The sequence below is a fragment of the Trichogramma pretiosum genome, unplaced genomic scaffold (genome assembly GCF_000599845.2).
Source record: "Trichogramma pretiosum strain Unisexual culture from Peru unplaced genomic scaffold, Tpre_2.0 scaffold11, whole genome shotgun sequence".
In the NCBI taxonomy this organism is placed as follows: domain Eukaryota; kingdom Metazoa; phylum Arthropoda; class Insecta; order Hymenoptera; family Trichogrammatidae; genus Trichogramma; species Trichogramma pretiosum.
The window spans coordinates 2827595-2838637 of NW_019641702.1; the positions used below are offsets into that span (position 1 = coordinate 2827595).

An 11043-nucleotide genomic window follows, 5' to 3' on the forward strand; every position below is an offset into this window, starting at 1 on the left:
TATTTTTTTCTTCATATGAGAGAAAAGTTTTCCAATTGTAACTCCTGAATCATTAAGTTGTGTAACATATCCTTATTCTCTTAAGTTCATAATACAATTCACATTTTCGTTCGCGGGCTTTATACAACCCAAAAACAAATAAATAACGATTAACACCTTACATCCGACTATTTACAATTCTTAAAACTAGTTGACTGGATACATTAAGTACAGTATATGGTACATCCATTAATTTTCAAAATAACAATGAATTAACTAAAACTTCATTCCTCGATATATCACGATATACGTCAGTCATTCTCTACTGTACAAAATAAAATAAAAATTCGCTATAAATCTAGTAAAAGATACATTTTTTCAATATAGTTAAATTTGTTTTTACCAACAAAAAAACTAATTCGGCGACCATCGAAGATTTTTTTCTACAACCTCTTTATAATAGAATTTTTTATCTTATATTATGTAGGCTATTTTTCGATGTGCTATCTGATCATGGTTACAAATTAGATTTGCATAATTAAACTATAACATCCGTTTTTGTTAATTAATAATTATTTTAATTAAAAATAAAAATACTTTAAAATCACAAAAACGAGATCAACTCGTAATTCTTAATATTATTAATACCATAAATAATACTGAAAATTCTTGAAACTTTTGATTATCGAAATAAATTGTTGTAATTGTAAAAACATTAAAATTGTGCTTCATCTTCGATAATGTGATTACAAACTTTTTTAAACAATGTTATTGACCTTTCCTCTCAATACGATTCATTTGTAATTAGTGTATATGTATATAGTATATACATTAAATCCTGCAGTACATTTAAATATCAAAAGTGAAAAAAAGTCGTTTGTAAAATAAGTTAATGCCAAACCTGTTCATAAAATTCATTTACGGATAATGATGCTGCTAGATTTTACGATGTTCATTATTCTTTTTCATAGATTAATTAAGATTGTCTCATCAAAAATAAGCAATATTTTTGAATGGAGTATACGTTCACTAAGGAAAATTGTTTTCATTTGCTAATGAAAATTGTCTTCGGTAAAAACTACTCTTTTTATACTAAATTTTTTTTTATTTTCTAGTTTTCAGTAAAAATAATTAAGGAACCTGGTTTTGAATGATTTGCGCGTTTGAATCTGTTATCTTGCCAAAATCATTTTCGCCACAATTTCGCAATACGTTAAAAAATATCAACAGATTGAATTTAAATCACACGAATGTTTAATATGTACTAGGAACTATATTAATTGGCCCAAAAACTTAAATAATTGTGGACTGAAAAATGTTCTTCATTTAATTCGACAATACTATTCAAGATGAAAGTTTGAATTTTGAAGGTGTCTATTCGTCGGTCAAATAGGCACACTTGAACTTCACAGAAAAATTCAACTACACGTTAAAGTGATTCTCTTTTTGGCAATAAGAGCAAATTTTCACAATTCATTTGCAAAAAATTACCACGAAAATTTTTAATAATTAATTTTTTAATTGATTCAAATAAAAAAATAATTGATTTTCAACGATTTTTTCTAACGCATACTTACTTACACATATCAATACACAGTATTTTCTTCATTTTTACATGACCACGCTAACTCGTGTATAATATTGCATTAACCTAAGACAATTATTCAAATCTCGTTAGAATTCCTTTCTTTCAATTCAATTTTTATATTTAATCTTGTAATTCTAAAAAAATATTTAGTGGCTTTGAGCCGCTATCATCTTCTTATCGATTTATCTTTGATAAACAGTATGTATAGTTTCTTTATAATAAGCTACTTTTATCAACACACAGAGCCAATCCTGTGCAGCTTTAAATGATAATGTAACACAATAATCAACGCTTTAAATTGCACATTTCATTATAAATGATTTTCTGCTGTAGACATGGTATTTAAAAGCCTATCAGACTAGCGGTAACCTGAGTGTCTTAAATGTTACATAGTCATACAGTATTAATGTCCTACAGAAAATTAATGATACCCGATGTCAAAATTTTTATAAAAACTTCCTGTCATGTACTAGCTCCATTGAATTTTTTTCTCTCTCACGTCGATCGCGTTATCAAATCGACAATTGAGAAAACCTTGTAGTTAAATAGATACAGCTTTTTTCGCACTGGTACGAATGTCAAAATGAATAACATCATTTGTGCGTTAACGTTTGTGCTTACCGTTAATTTTTCGTTTGTTTTTTTTTTGACTTTTTTTTTAACAAAAGTGCGAATCATTTGGAAAATCGTTGAAAAAGTTGGTATCTATGCTTTTCTCGACGACCGCAATCGTTGTTTAGCAACAAGATCATTTGTAGAGTATCTGTTCCTCGTACTCGGGACTGTACTCGCGATACTCCTCGTCCTCGTCCAACGAGGAGGCGGCGATCGTCGTCGTCGATCACGAAACGGCGTTGCCGTTCAAATCGTAAGGATCGTCCACAGCTACCGGCTCGGTACTGTTCATCAGTTGCTCTCAGGTGTTCTTCAGGTGCTCGAGCTCGCGCCAGGAGTTGGGCGCGCAGATGCCCTCTCCGCGCCACCACTCGTTCACGTCCTTGTAGTGCTTGTGGCTGCGCTGCGAGTCGTGGAGCATGGCGCAGACCCGACACCAGAAGTACGTGTTGATGAACTCGCCCGTGCCCTTCCAGCGGAAATACGAGTTGTAGAGCTCGTCGTCGGCGTCGAGACGATGCAGGTACTGGGCCAACTCCTTCGGCGACTCGAACTCGTCCACGTGGATGTACGATCGATAGGGAGCGGCGCGAGCGTAATCCACCGGATGCGCGCCCATCACGATCGGCAGTACATTGTGCCTGTTATGTAAAGGTATTTTTTAATCATTCCTCTCCGTGATTAACGTTAAATTAAAAAAAAATCTCCGATTGAAGAAGCTCCTTACCCTAGACCATTGACGAAAAACTTTTCTGTAATATAATCTCGGCAGTTGGAATTTTCAAAGGCCAAGTAAAATTTGTAGTCGGCGTCGAGCATCCCAAAGCAGGCCTGAGCTTGTGATCTTGAACATCTCAATGTACCGCAAGCTCCATAAATGTCGACTTGAATGTATTTGGAAAGTTCTTTGGCATAGTTCATTCGCTGATTTCTGGGATGGCAGTTTGACACGAACCATGCAACCTGTAGAAAATTACGCTTATTATAGTGTGCGCACAGTAAGAGTTGAAAAAAATTGATGTTGTCCGAACCTTCTTTGTTTTATTGGCAGCATAATTGAAGCTCTGTGGAATTTGTGTGACTTTTGGGTTGTGATACTGCCATCTTTCATAGGGCGCCACTATGTCACTGTCATGCCGGTATGTTGCTGTCCAATTCACAATTGCGTTCTTGACGCTTTGAGTGTGATAAGGGCACTCCAAAAAGTACAGCATCCAAGCCTAATCGAAGCAGCATCATATTAATTGAATTTAAAGATCAATACACAACAAAATTCAAAAATATAAGCATTATGTTACATAGATTGACTCACTTGATTAGGATTACGCTTTCCGACGTGTGTAACGTAATCTTTGAAAATGATCAAGTCGGCGTCGTTAGGATTGTCGCGTGTAATCAAACACGTATTTACAGGACATCCTTGTTGGAAGAAAAGATCCGGACCACTTTTGGCTTCATTCATTCCGTGCGGAATGTAAATTTTCTTGAAACGTATTTCGTGGTTTGACCTATTGTAATCCGGTGGTACAAACATCAACTAAAAAATTGAAAATTATATGCGTTAGATGAAGCCTCAAATTTTCAAATTTATTTTGAGCCCTAAGATTGTGGCCAAGTGGATTTCGAACTTTACCTGATTAGTAACACGATCGTCATTTGGATTTTCTTCGGGCCAAAGACGAGCCAAGCGCTTACCACTGCGACGAGATCTCAAAGCAGCATGCGGTCTCCTTTGACCGCCTTTCATGTACCACGGCCTCTTAGACGGATCGCTGATATCGATTATGTCTTCCGGATTAAACGAGCCAGTAACATTGGAGACCTGACAAATATTCATGAATCAACGAATTATAATTTCACGCAATAAATGCAACGTTATTGAAGTGAAACTTCTTTTGGCTCGCCGAGTATAAGAAATCGACTCGATAAGATTAAAGGACGAGTACAAGTATCATGGCCATCGCAAGACAGACACACTCTTTGAGAGCCGTTGAACGAACCATTTCTTTGTATCTGTCTCACGCTTGGTGGTGTACTGTTTCGGTATGGCGCGTATTTATACGGGCTTCAGTGCATTTACCGCGTATACGACCGTGAAAGCAGACCCGAGCAAAAATTCAACATTCAACTTGGAAAACATCACTAAAAGCGAAACTTTTAACTTCCGAATTTTCTTTTTAATTTGTTTCACTTTTTTACTTCGTTTATAAAGAAGTTTCACTTCTTGCAGCTGTTCTTGGACGTCTGCTTATAACTTTTTTTTTCATCTAAGTTTCTATTGCCTATGTTTCGCTTGTTTCATACCATTGCACTATACACTATTTGCGAAAAAATGCATACTATATCATTGATTTTGTTGTATTTGCCTGGTAGAGTTTTGATAAAGTGCAGATAAGCAACTTTATTTTTGTGTATTATATTGATTGATCAGTGAATTGTAAAGCAGCTTGGAAAATAAAAAAGCAGTGTTAGAAGTTCGATTTTTATTTCGATTTTTATTTGTAAAAAAAGTTTTCTGGAATTTTAAAATATTCCACTTATTTCAGAAATGTATTCGATGTTTACCCGATAAACCCTTAAAGCCTTCCATAACATAACTATTTTACTGAAATATCATGAATTCAGTTGGAATTTTCATGCACGAAAAATTCAAAAAATGCTGTTCAAAATTTTTTGATATTGCTCTTTTTCCATTTGATTTGTTGTACGAACGAATTTAGTCAGCACAGATTATTTGTTGTATATTTCAAGTTGAACTTTTTGTTTATACAAATATTATTTTCATGGAGTGAAAAAGTATTGACGTAAATTTATATGCCACCAGCCGTTATGAATAAGGAAAAAGTAAATTCGAAATATTTTGTAAACATAAACGACCTAGTTAATGTGAGTATAACTAAAATCTACGTTAGAATCCTTTTTTTTATGAGGCTTAATTTATTGAAAAAAATGTATCTCTAAAACAAAATAATGCCAAACGTTCGCTAGCTAGTTTAAAATCTAATTCGTGTGTTGCTTGTACAAGTAGGTGTGGGTGGGTGTCGTAGGGTCATTGTCTCATCGAAAAATACATGTATACAAAGCCACTATAGTCAGTACAATAAGGGTACATATATGTAAAGCTCGAGCGTGCTCACAATGCTGCAGTGCAACTTTCAAGTTTGTTTTTTTCTGCAACATCTTCACGTACGGTACAAACACATACATACACTTTAATGTTGCATATTGTTTTATAAAACCGCCAATGTGCCATCTCTAAGCATTTTTGACGCGAATTTGTCGTGTTTATATACGCTTATATGAGGGACATTACGTCGAATCAGAACGAACGGTACGCTAAAACGTTAAAATTTAACGTTTTCATGCGCGCACGAGACTTTGATGCGGTCATAACGCTCTCATAAACATTATGATCGCACATACACGACGACCGCTCGGATGATTTTCATTTTTATTCCGTCATATTTTTTTCACGTACATATGTATTATATATGCGTATATAAACTGTGCACATCGACGTCACGCTACTGACAATTTTACCTCGACAAGTGGCAGCTTTCTTCGCGCGGGTCTCAATCGACCGGCACGCGGCACCGAGATTTTCTGCTGCGTCGTCGCACTTTTCACAGGTGCCATTAGTAGCTTTATCTATATGATGACAGCCGATGATAATCATTATAATAACACATGGTAATAATAACATTAATGCGATAACTATTTTTAGCTCCCTATACCACTTTAAATAACAAATCGAATTTTATACGAATTTGGGTCTATTCGTGTTAGCAATTTTAATTAATGGAATACATTTTGGTTGTTTGACAGGTTTGGACGAGAAACGCCATTCATACATGATCATCGATTACCGATTTTTAGAGACAGCCGCACCATTAGCGCCACCGATCAATTTTTCTCCCTCGTTTATCGACTAAACCTTAGGTCAAGAAATTTTTAACTACAGCGAAAATTACACATGTAAGAAATTACAGTTATAACATCTAAATTGAACCATTTATTTAATTATTATGCTACATTTGAAAGATCGATACATAGTTAGATAAGAATCGAAAAACATTAAATTGGTGATACTCGAAATGATAGTGCGCCGTACTAAACTTTCAACAATTCAGACAAGAAAATCCGTGTCTGATCCTAAAGAAAATATTCTACAACATTTGTATAGTCATAAAGCAAGCTCAAAGCATAATACAGACCGTGCATTACATCATTTTTAATAAGAAAACAAGTATAAAAAAGTCTACGAAGAGAGACGTACGATTGATGGTCTTAGTGGGCTATAGATGAGATATAAAGAAGACATAAATAAAATGAAACGCGAATATCGACACTTTTTTTCTTGTCGGGTTTGAAAATTCGATATTCCCATGACCCAGTTACTGAATGATTTTCCATAAAGAAAAAAATTATCTTTGAAAGTAGTTTTCTGGTTTTCAATGAAGATGGGAAAAAACAGGATAATTAATTAGCAGATCCATTTATAAGAAAATTTCAGAACGAAGTTGAACGCAAGGATAATTGGTACACACATAAAGTATACGTACAAGTACAACTGCATAGTCTATATAATATAATAACGAGGAATATGATGTATCAAAGGAAAAAATAAGTAAAAGAATTCGACTCACTTTGGCGTTTTCGAGCGCAGCCGCGGCGGCGGCGGCAGTTTTGGTCGGCTGAACGGATTCAGCTCGCATTCCGTGCCATATTTCCTTCTGCTTCACGTTGACGAAGACGAGAAAGGTGCCGGTCAAGCAGACTATGTAGAGGAAAACTCGCTTGAGAGTGAGACGCGGCAGCGGCATGTCGATTGAATGATAATACTGTGATGTTGCAGTGCAGCGGTGGCGGCGACGGCGTGTCTGCGTAAAGAAGCGCCGAATGCTCCGTCATCAACAATATCAATCGAGCGGCACACGCACACACACGATAGATCGCGAAAGGCGATATTATTACGCAGGTGCAGCAGCGTCGTCGACAAAGCACCTAGCTCGCAATTCTTTTTTTGTTGGCTGCGGTAGTCGCTATTCTTCGTCGCGCGAGACTCTCGAGCACCTCGCTGACGCTGACTGCTGCCGCTGTTTCTGCTGCTGCTACTACTTCTGTTTCAATGATACTCGGCGCTCGTGATTTCAGCATTCGGCTCTCTTTTGACACACGACTACCGCGTGCAGTTCCGTGTCAATGTGTCCGTTGTGTGTGTGGGTGTGTGTGCGTGCGTGAGGACAGACTGTGCCTCTGCTTTACGAAACTCCGTCGGTGTCAACGAGTCTGCAAAAATATTACAAAAGTCGCATGAGCTTGCGGACTACACACTTGTCCCACTGTTTTTTGTTTAATCAATATACCAAATATCGTCGTTCTTTAGAGTATACTTTCATTGAAATTTCGCGCGTTGAAGTTCGCGAAAATAGTCCAAAGTTTATTCGTCAACCCGATAAACGGAGCTATTGCGCTCGACCTCTACGACTGATTGACAAGTATTGTTTACCAAGTGTCGACCTTTTGATCGATTAACAATAAATTATTAAAGCCACAACTATATTATAATTAAGAGACAACTCGAACGAAAACTCGGGCTATTTAGTCACGCGCGTCGGGGATTAAGTAAACAAATCTAAAGTGGAAAAATAATAAGCGTCGATAGTTCAAAAACAACAGCCGCTTAGCCTTAAATCGATACTCGTAAAATCGTCCAATTATTTTCGCGACATACGCCTCCGAGTTGTAATTATTTTATATATCAGGCTCGTGCATAGCGTCGCACAGCTTGCAGCGTGTTGTGCCGTACGCCTACTTTTTTTTCATTTTACGTTCACGCCTATATAATTACAACGCGATCAGCAAGTGTAACGTTAATCTTAAATCAGCTTTATTTATTGCACATGAATCGTGCGCGCTTAGCGTGAAAATAAATTGAAACTTTTATCGAATACCGTGTTTATCGTCTAATGTTTCGCTCCGTGGTGAATCGCAATAATCGCCATAGTCGACTTAATTTCGATGCTATGCATTTTCTGCAAGAGAAATAATGTATTTTTTTCTTTTTTTTTTTTTAACGCGATGAAATTATTTAATGCGTGTACGGTATACACCTTGAACCTTGACATTGAATAGTAAATACTTTTCTTGCCTCGAAAAGTTACCTTTCTCTCGATTCGAAAAGTTAATTCTCCAGTGTTCGACGAGAAGTTTCAGCATAATAATTCCGCGTTCGATAAAAAAGAGCGCGCAAAAAAAGGCAACACATCCTCGCTGCAACCAAGTCGCGCGTAGTTTTTCCAACTTTGTGCATATAAAAACGATCTCCGGATTGATTTATGCACTCTTGGACATAAAACTCATTCACAAGTTGTAACACTTTGGCTTCGTTTTATCCGCGCGCTCGCTTGTCGTACAACAAAGTATATATCGAGTCATTTATTTTTTCTCTCCCGTAATCTACATCATCAGCATCATCATCATCATCGTCGTCGTCGTTACTATTATAGCCTTGCCGCGCAGGAGTTACGATAAAAAGTCGAATGCACGTGCTGGTGGCGTCAAAGCTAATTAGAGATAAAAGACTAGGCGAGATTCGTCGAGCAGCACACGAATCGGGAAAAGAGAAAAAAGCTCGCTTATATACCGCACGAGTATAGGAAGAAAATAAAGCGTTGAAAAGTCAAAGAGGCAAAATAGAGCGTTGGCCTGCGAGAGTTGCATCTACAGGGAGCGCGAGCGAGCGTGTATATAAAGGGGCAGAAAAGTTTTTTCATTTCCTCGGCAAAGCTCATTAAAGCTGCTCCTTATATAGCCGCGCGTGCAAAAAATTGGCTTACACTCCCTGCGAGCAATAAAAAATATATATAGAGAGTCGGTGCGCGGCGGCGAAACGACGTATCGGAATCGCGTAAAGCACATGTACCCGTGCGTGCGTGTGCAGCTAGCCAGGGTTACTCAGCTCAAGGACCGAGCTGCTATAGTCTCGGGGACGAAGCTTTTTTTTTCGGCTCTTACGTGTGTGCCAGCCACACGCACCGGTCATGAAATAGTAATAACGAAAGGAAGGGCGACGCTGGAACGAGTTAAATAATAAGCAAAGAGAGGCTCACCTGTCGCGGGTGCTCGGACGGCGGCGTGGTTGGCTGCGATGCGTCGTTGGCCGATGCAACGATACAAGCTGGCCGTTGCAGGCGCGATGAAAGCTCCTCCCGTGGACGACTGCGTGGAGGAAGCGGCATGGGCTAGAGCAGCAGCACAAAGTCGTGTGTGTCGAGCACGAGGCTGCAACTCGAGCGGGGGAGCGCTCAACTACTACTCGGCTGCACTCGACACTCGGCAAAAAATAGAGAGAGAAAGAGATGCCAGCGATAGATCGTGCTCCGTATCCTAGGCCGTGTGTGCGCGTTTTGTGTGCAGTTATCGCGAGCGGCGCCAGGTCGTGTCTCTCTATCTGTGCGCTACAAAACACAAGAGCACAGTGCAGCAGGCAGCGTGACAGTTGTCTCTCTCCCTTGTTAAAGCAGCAGCAGCGTACAGATGTAGACGCGCCGACGCTGGAGAGAGAGAGAAAATCAACCCCGTGCAGTTTTATCGACTCGGCGACGGTAGCGCGACGAGATGCGAGTAGTAACGGTAGTAGCTGTAGCGTAGTAGGCAGTGGCTGTGGTGGTGGCGGCGGCGCATCTCCCCGTGCACATCGCGCACGCCAGTCGGACGAGAGAACGAAACGTGCGCGGCCGCTATTCCGCCGCCTTGGAACTGCCTCTGTCGTTGTCGTTTGGCGTTATAGTTTCAAGCCGTGTGTATAAACTCCTGCTGCCGATGCACTTGCGCACTTTTTGAAGAACGATCGAGGAGCGGCACTGGCGCACGCACACATGCTCGCGAGGAGCATCCACTTGCTGTGTGTATATGCACTTGCTACGAGCTGGACTCGAGGCGCGCGCAAGCCACGAGATTCTGCGCTCTCTCTCTCTGGGGCACATACACACGTTTTACACGCGGCGTACAACAACGCTGCAGCTCCGCAATATGCTGCTACATCGCCTAGCTTGTACGGATACACCGACTGTGCCGAGTGTACTCCCCCGCGACGGGCTCGAGTCTAAGCCGCCGCTCGTAAGGGAAAATCCATAAACGACGCGTCTGCGCCCTGCCATCCTGTGTGCGATCCACTGCCTGACTGCTATAGTGTATACCGCTGCAACTATTGCTCCCTCGAGCTTCGAGCGCGCCCGCACGAGTACGTGCTCTGCTTGCCCAAGCTCCGACGCTTTCGTACATAATAGTACACGAGCACAGGACCGCTGCAGCTTGCGACGAATGCTCGAGTCGCTTCGATCGTAGATAGACCGCATTTAGATCCGACTTCGACCTGCGTGCATTGAGATAGTGCATTTTTTGTATCGATCACGAGCGCTTCAGCCTCTAATTTGTGAGACAACTATTGTTAACGCCGATTTAACTGTTGTTTCGTGCCTTTCGTAGGCCGGTCACGAACGAATTACCAAAACCGAGCGACGAGCTCTCAATCGATACAATTTTTAAATGTCCCCAACGTTTACACCTAATTGAATGATCTATATTATGGAATTGGAAATTCATACTTCTATATGATTGTATAAATAAAATTAAAAGTCTGCGAATAAATGGTTCTTTGTTTGTTTACCAACGAATGACCCTTCAACAAGTTTCCGTTACACGACTGTTTACTAATAGTATATTCATCTTGCAAAGTCCTAAACATTTCTAAAGAGCAAAAATTTAAAAAAAAATTTAGTGAAGCTTTCGAACGTGCGCAACAACTGCATTTGCCGGCACAGGTGCTTAATACAGCAAATGCAGCGAGCCTGATCGCC

General features: G+C 39.6%; 1 protein-coding gene across 3 annotated transcripts; it reads right to left on the reverse strand.

The window, feature by feature from the left end:
• Window positions 1-379: 379 nt before the first annotated feature.
• On the reverse strand, window positions 380-10109 carry LOC106653918 (glycoprotein 3-alpha-L-fucosyltransferase A). 3 transcript variants are annotated; one of them, XM_023462657.1, is made up of 8 exons: window positions 9295-10109; window positions 6829-7471; window positions 5723-5830; window positions 3816-4004; window positions 3495-3719; window positions 3214-3402; window positions 2910-3145; window positions 380-2823 (listed from the first exon to the last, which is right to left on the reverse strand). In XM_023462657.1, exons 2-8 carry the CDS (start codon window positions 7003-7005, stop codon window positions 2484-2486), a joined length of 1464 nt encoding a protein of 487 aa, XP_023318425.1. In that variant the 5' UTR covers window positions 7006-7471; window positions 9295-10109; the 3' UTR covers window positions 380-2483. The 3 variants fall into 3 exon arrangements, with proteins under 3 accessions (XP_023318425.1, XP_023318426.1, XP_014229066.1); XM_023462658.1 differs by lacking the exon at window positions 9295-10109 and adding an exon at window positions 7549-7941; XM_014373580.2 differs by lacking the exon at window positions 5723-5830.
• Between the last annotated feature and the right edge of the window lie 934 nt (window positions 10110-11043).